Here is an 8124-nt window from a genome sequence, read left to right on the forward strand (position 1 = left end):
AAAAAAAAAAAAAAGTTGCGGTTTTCCATCGCAATTATAAAATTTGGTATATTTTAAGACCTCCCGAAATATTTTTAAAAAAATATTAAGATTTACGTGAGGTAGCTCGATTTGAAAATACCACCAAAAATCTATTTTTTTTTTTGATTTCGTTGATTTTTAAACATTTTTATACAGACTTTGTAAGCTTAAAGACTTCTATCATCTGAGCTGATTTTTTGTAGAAAAAATAGTTTTCGAGGCTAATTTTATTTGTAAAAAAACTAGATTTTTGGAAGTATATTTAAGTAAATCTTAATGGTTTTCCAAAGTATTTTGACCGATTTCTTGAAATATAATCAATTTTATATTAGACGGAGAAGCCTTAACAATTTTTTTTTATGGAGAGTGTTGCACCCTACTGTACATACATACTTACGCTTTTGTATCACCAAAAATTTGTCATAACGTGCTCACAATTCAATTTTCTCAGTTCTTCTCTCCCAAATTGTTTGCTTTAACCGTGGCTACCCTCAACTCGAGTTCCTACATTAGTGTAGATTTCATATCCTTAGTTTTGTTTAGTACTTTTTGAAGCAATTATGGCTTAATGCCGTCGCAAATTATACATATTTTTATATGTAAATGTTGGTTTTTCAACGAGAACGTTTTTTTTTAATTGAAGTCTATAATAGTAACACCAAAAATTAAAGTTATTTTTATCATTTTCAAATGCTGAGAAATCTATCGATTTCATTAAACACTTTTCTTCCTTCAACAACCTACAGCCGGTCGTGGTGGTCGCAAGTTGGACGATGTACGCGATAAATATCAGAAAGCCTGCCGCAAATTACATCTCACCCACAACGAATATGTACTCTCCATCACCGAAGCTGTTGAGGTGGAAAAAGATTTCCGTACAGTATTACTGCCTGGACTGCTGGAGCATCAACAATCCGTGCAAGAAAGTTTCATTCTACTCTGGAAGAATATACTGCAGGAGACCAGTCAACATGGAGATCTCACATCCGACAAATTCAAAGAAATACAAAAGCGAATTGATAATGTGATAAACAGCATAAATCCCAGTGAGGAGTATCGGGAATTCACTGAGAAACACAAGTAAAATTTAACCATCATTATTATGTATTAATTAGCCTTAAATTAAATGTGAAACATTTGCAGAACCTCCCCCGCCACACCGCTTGTATTCCAATTCGATAACGCACTCATCGAGGACATACCTGGCAAACTGCAATCAAATACGCTAACAGTCGATAATCTTACCGTCGATTGGCTGCGATCGCGCCTGATTGACTTGGAACTCGCAGTGAAGGATTGCCAGGAGAAACAGCTAAAGATGATCGAGCAAGCGAATGGTGGTTCACCTATAGCGAATGGCAGCATAACGCGTAACGGTAGCACCGCTATCAATGGCATACAATCCCCGAAGGATAGTCAAAAGTAGGCGAGCATTTTTTTTGCTTGTAACTAAAATAGTAAATAATTAGTGATTTCATTTTTAAATCTTTTCTCCTAAAAATACTAAATAGTAGGCAATCAAAGGACCTCGGTTCACTGCGTTGTCAGGAAAAACAAAAACAAAAGTTGGTGGATATGATTAAGTGTGCTTTAAATGAGATTGGCTGCGAAGAGTTGCCATCTGGCTGTGATGATCATTTGGAACAAAATTTCATAGAAAATAGTTTTAATAACGATCAACAGGTGAGTAGATGTTATTTGTAAGCTTACTTAATATTGCAATATCACACACAAGTCAGGTGAAGGGGCTGAAGAGTTAGTACATACATACATACATAGTGTTCAGGTTAAGGATATCTACATAGTCTTAAGTACTTGGTGGTAGGAGTGATTTTGTGCCTTTCGACTGTTACGTGTATATGTACACTTAAAAAGCACATGGTGTTTTGGAAAGCATTAATAAATAGTCACAGTGAGAGATTTTGGGTAAAAGATGTATCGAAAAGTGAAGGGGCTTTTTTGGGTTGTCGGTAATAAAGGGTGATTTTTTTGAGGTTAGGATTTTCATGCATTAGTATTTGACAGATCACGTGGGATTTCAGACATGGTGTCAAAGAGAAAGATGCTCAGTATGCTTTGAAATTTCATCATGAATAGACTTACTAACGAGCAACGCTTGCAAATCATTGAATTTTATTACCAAAATCAGTGTTCGGTTCGAAATGTGTTTATTTATGGTCTACATAATCGACCAAGTGAGCAAACAATTAATGCGATTGTGACCAAGTTTCGCACTCAGTTTACTTTATTGGACATTAAACCAACCACACGAATGCGTACAGTGCGTACAGAAGAGAATATTGCGTCTGTTTCTGAGAGTGTTGCTGAAGACCGTGAAATGTCGATTCGTCGCCGTTCGCAGCAATTGGGTTTGTGTTATTCGACCACATGGAAGATTTTACGCAAAGATCTTGGTGTAAAACCGTATAAAATACAGCTCGTGCAAGAACTGAAGCCGAACGATCTGCCACAACGTCGAATTTTCAGTGAATGGGCCCTAGAAAAGTTGGCAGAAAATCCGCTTTTTTATCGACAAATTTTGTTCAGCGATGAGGCTCATTTCTGGTTGAATGGCTTCGTAAATAAGCAAAATTGCCGCATTTGGAGTGAAGAGCAACCAGAAGCCGTTCAAGAACTGCCCATGCATCCCGAAAAATGCACTGTTTGGTGTGGTTTGTACGCTGGTGGAATCATTGGACCGTATTTTTTCAAAGATGCTGTTGGACGCAACGTTACGGTGAATGGCGATCGCTATCGTTCGATGCTAACAAACTTTTTGTTGCCAAAAATGGAAGAACTGAACTTGGTTGACATGTGGTTTCAACAAGATGGCGCTACATGCCACACAGCTCGCGATTCTATGGCCATTTTGAGGGAAAACTTCGGAGAACAATTCATCTCAAGAAATGGACCGGTAAGTTGGCCACCAAGATCATGCGATTTGACGCCTTTAGACTATTTTTTGTGGGGCTACGTCAAGTCTAAAGTCTACAGAAATAAGCCAGCAACTATTCCAGCTTTGGAAGACAACATTTCCGAAGAAATTCGGGCTATTCCGGCCGAAATGCTCGAAAAAGTTGCCCAAAATTGGACTTTCCGAATGGACCACCTAAGACGCAGCCGCGGTCAACATTTAAATGAAATTATCTTCAAAAAGTAAATGTCATGGACCAATCTAACGTTTCAAATAAAGAACCGATGAGATTTTGCAAATTTTATGCGTTTTTTTTAAAAAAAAAGTTATCAAGCTCTTAAAAAATCACCCGTTATTTGCTGGGTTGAGTTAGTTCGAACGCTATTGTGAGGTTTTATTTAACGGCTTTACATGCTTCCTTGTACAAATTTATTACTTGTGATTTTCCGAAGTAAACATTCGGACATGAATATTTGGATTTGGTCTATAATCTTAGATCCGGTAAAGTTGAAAAGAGAGAACCACTAAATGGATTATATCATGTATTTTGATGAAGGGATTCACCACAATGTCATGAAAAATTTCGAAAAAATTTGAAAAATAGTATTTTCATTATCATCATAGAAGTTGAGAAGTGGGACAAAAGAGACTTGAAATATTTTTAGTTTCGTAACGCCTTCACAAACAACTAGTTATGTAACTAAGTCTTGTCATAACGCTAAACTGAAAACAAATCCATGATCCGAAAATTGTATTTTTACGGAATGTACTTCCAAACTAAACAGCAGACTGTGTGTGTGAACACCAAAAAGCGGTAGCTTAATTAAAAAGGCTAATTGTAATTTCTGTCTGAACTTAATATTAAGCAATAGAAGAAATATTTGAAACCAGACTTATGACATACTGGAGCTTGCAGGAGTTGCGCGTTGACCAGGTCCGTAGAAAAGGCCAATCGCATAGAGAATATGGATCTCAACCGTAAGCAAGCAACGGTGTGGCACGAAGTGGAGGCTATACGGTTATCGCATTTGAGGATATTCTTACACTAACAGTAAGAGAAACAAGTTTTTCTTAACAGCGGTTGTCCCTCGGCAGGCAATGGCGAACCGTCGAGTGTATTTTTGCCATGAAAAACAGCTTCTCATAAAAATACAATCGCCGTTCGGAGTCGGCGTAAAGCTGTAGGTCCCTCCGCTTTGTGTGACAACATCAAGGCGCACGCCACAAATCGGAGGAGAAGCTCGGCCAAACACTAGCATATGTGTAAGCGCCAATCTATTATTATTATTAACAGTAAGAGCTGATTTTCCACTGGCGCTAGAGCACATTTAACTATTTTTAATTCTTTAAGCTAAGTTAAAGTTAGAAGTACGAAATCTGAGGATATGTTGGTCTTTAGTATGTATTTTTTCAAAAACAAATATTGCAAATTCTCAAGGATATTCAAGAATAATAGATTTAAGGGACACTCTAAATACTTATGCGTCCTTTTGCACCAAACGAATTAATTTCAACCCCAAATATTTGAAGGGATATGCAATATGAAAATTTCAGCTGGTATGGAAAGTGCCACACCCCTTTTCCAAAAACACCCATTTTTCCCCATGAATATGAATTTGATTTCACATGCATATCTAGTAGTCTCAGAACTCACACCTCAGGCCTAAATTAGTAGCTTTTTCGAGACAACCATTAGTTGATTACTTCATGAACTCGTATGAGGTGTACTTTTTTGCAACCGAGCTACAAAAGAACGCTCGCTTAAATGATGAAATACGCGACTAATTTTTTAAAAACGTATATATTTTACGCAAATACCTCATATAGTTATCCATTTAAATTGGTTTTGGTATATATATACCGTTAAACTAATCAAATGTTTCTTGCCAGCTACCAACAGGGTTGCTTATGTAGCTAAAAAGAAATTTTACCCGTGCTGAGCGTTCTTTTGTCGCTCGCTTACAAAAAAATGCAGCTATAGTAGGAAACTTTGGCAGGGAATACTTACTTTTCGATACATCTTATAAAACACATGAGCACATTTTTAGAGACAACATTTGAATACTTAGAACAAAAATAAATAGAAAATCGAAGTTCTGAATACACTACATCTTTACTCTGGAAGTTGTACGCTTATGTTTATTTTTTTACTTAATCAACTTTCTTTCTTCCCTTTTACACTCTTATTCACTTAACAATTTTTTTTTTTGAACTACCAAAAACATCATTACCATACAATCGAAAATTTTGCAAAACAAATCCAACCAAAACAAATGCGAAACCCATAAATCATATAACAATCTCTGAATAGCAGAACTCTGCGGCATCCACCAATTCCACTGGCGTAAGTATTATGAATGAACTGCGACGTCGAGGTGGCGTACTCACACTTTTGCGCGGTAGACCTTTCAAACGCAAATCCACACCGCAACCGACCACACCCACCGCAAATCGTACGCGCACGCAACGTTTCAACAAGCTGCAGCCGCGCTCACAAAGTCTCGGATCGTTGTCGGTAAATACTAGTCCCGCGAAATACGAGCCCATTACTAACCCTTTGCGCATGGCCACCAGCCTCGAAGCTAACACCAGCTATGGTCTGCATGACATAGATCCCGATTCAATAATTATATTTGATCGGCGCGCCGCTACTGCTAAAATGTTTCCCAAGTTGCGTCGCACGCAGCTTTCAATGTTGTGTTTGAATGAAGAGGAAGCGCCTACCGCTTTTGTTATATCCATTGATACTAACCCGAACGACGAAATGCACGACGAGTTGAGCGCTCATAAAACCAACAACAATAATATATATGCAGATTTATTAGGGGGTTGCGAGTCGTTAGGGGGTGACTGCGACAGTGTTAGGAGCGGCGAATTGGCGTTGCGACGTCAAGAAAATGTGAAGATCGAAATAAATCGAGAGGATAGCACAAGGCTTACGATAGATCGGGCGCTTCAGTTGCGGCAAGATGTTGTGGAAAAAAGTGGATTGGAAGCTGTCTTGGAAAATAACAACAGTCCTAAGACAGCGCCGACTTCAGCTACTGCGCACACGCTTGAAACGGTGAAGAACTCAATCGATGCACATTTGGACAAGATCGACGAATTGAATCGCACATTGGATGATCGCATGAAGCGCCACTTACCACAAAATGCTGTGACGCGGCCGCCGCTAAATGTCGACGCTATTGAGGCTGCCGAACCAACAGCAGTTACAGTACGCACGAAAACTGCCGAGGAACAAGAGGCGGCACACTGCTCCTCGAAACGCACGTCCAGTTCGAGCTCAGATTGTCGTCCTTGTGGAGGGCGCAAGGAAAAGGATAGTGACGGTAATGGCAATAACAAGAAACGCTCTGTTTCGTTCTCGCAAAAATCCATAAACGCGCTCATGACGAACCTGAAAGAGTTCACCAAAAAGAATGCACAACCAAAAGTGCCGAAGCCAACTATAACTTTGGTCGAGTACAAAGAGAACAGCGATCAGTTTGAGCTTATCGATCCGGAGCTCGGCAAAGCGACGCAGAGCAATGGTCGTGGAAATGATCCCTCCATAACGGTCGATGCGATTACCCAAAGCACACAGGGCACAGTTAGTTCAGACACGAAGCCAAAGAGTAACGGCAACGCAAACAAAGAAAAAGGTCCAAGTAACAATATTAACAACCACAACGACTCAACAGACAATACAAGTACGAGTACAACAATGCCAGCGCCAGTAGCGCACGTCGATGCAACGAATCCGTCCAAAAACGAACCGCTTGGCATGTCCGCCAAGCTGCGACTCAAAGTGCCAAAGATACAGAAAAAGTCCAAAGCCCTGCGTCAAACATTCCGCGCCAAGCTACTAAATTTCCAAATCAAACGCGATAAAGTATGTAAGCAGTGCACCAAGCGCCGGCGCGTGCATCCATCAAAGAACGTATTCGATTTCAGCAAAGACTTTAGTTTTAAAAAAGAAGAAACAAACACGGAGAGCTGTGATGCGGTCAGTGAAGAATTCTGCACTTGTCCGCCTGAGAAAACTTCGAATAAGAACGCGTTCATCGAACCAATGCATTTCGATTCGATGAGCTCAGCCGATGCTGAAGATGAAGGCAGCGGTGGTGAAGATCAGCTCAGCCTAAAGGAGCATTGTTACAGCGTGCCCAGCCTGGCGATGAGTGTGAGTAGTAGTGTAGTAAATGCGGCAGTAGTTCGTTCACTGGTCGCCAGTACAGTTGAACCAAAGTGCAAGCGCATACAAATAAATAAATAGACGAAAATAAAAATAAATAAAAATTGCAACCATTACAGCATTTATACTCGCAAGTATTGCACATACATAGAAGTAGCTGTACGTATGTAGCTGTGTATTGGCAAGAGCGTAGCTTAGAAATTTTGATTAATATTCTTTGGCAAATTTTGATTTGGACTACATACATATATACGTACGTATTTTGCACCAACATCACCTACGCACTAAAGTCGCACCAACGACCGCATTTTCGAAATGTACAGCAATTAGCGTATTCGCTTGACTGGGCCTCTTATTTATTTTGTTTAATAGTTTTCCTTTTCTTATTGTCGTACCTATATATGTATAGTTGAGTTTTTGTTTATATATGTTTGTATTGGAATACTTATTATTACTAAAAAATAGTTAAAATTTACCGAATTAGCGGGTGCAAACTTGCTGCATGGTAAACTCTTGTAAATAATTTCACCTATTAAATATAAGAAACGGCAATATGTATTTGTTTTATACCGAGTTTGCAATTTTTTATTGCTACACTTGGAAAAAATATATGTATATTGTTTATTATCTATATACAGTGGGTGTCAAAAATAAGTACACCCTGACGTTGTGACGTTTTTATTTACATATTTGTAATTTTCATACCAAATTTTTCTAATTTTCTTGTAAAAAATATAGTTCAATCAACAGCAAAATTCACTACAAAACTGCGTACTCAAAATTATTGGAATTGAAAAATTGCCTTTTTCTGAGTTCTGTATAAAATACAAAAAAGCTTATTCTTATGGGTTTTGCTGTTGAATGAAATATACATATAAATAAAAAAAAAATTTAAAAAAAATTGGTATGGAAAATATAAATAAATAAAATCGTCAAAACGTCTACGGTATACTTATTTTTGACGCGCACTGTATGTACTCGTTTGTACGTGTTAGACTGTGTCAAATAAAAT

General features: G+C 38.4%; 1 protein-coding gene across 1 annotated transcript; it reads left to right on the forward strand.

Annotated features, from left to right (window-relative positions):
* Positions 1-767: 767 nt before the first annotated feature.
* LOC118755790 (tyrosine-protein kinase Fer-like) lies at positions 768-7274 on the forward strand (the record flags this gene model as incomplete). The annotated part of the gene is made up of 4 exons (XM_036490608.1): positions 768-1101; positions 1165-1443; positions 1533-1704; positions 5250-7274. Coding segments are annotated over 4 exons (2729 nt in total), but the record flags the coding sequence as incomplete, so codon positions are not given.
* Between the last annotated feature and the right edge of the window lie 850 nt (positions 7275-8124).

Source organism: Rhagoletis pomonella, unplaced genomic scaffold (assembly GCF_013731165.1).
Source record: "Rhagoletis pomonella isolate Grant_MI unplaced genomic scaffold, Rhpom_1.0 Rhpom_scaffold_07400, whole genome shotgun sequence".
Lineage (NCBI taxonomy): Eukaryota > Metazoa > Arthropoda > Insecta > Diptera > Tephritidae > Rhagoletis > Rhagoletis pomonella.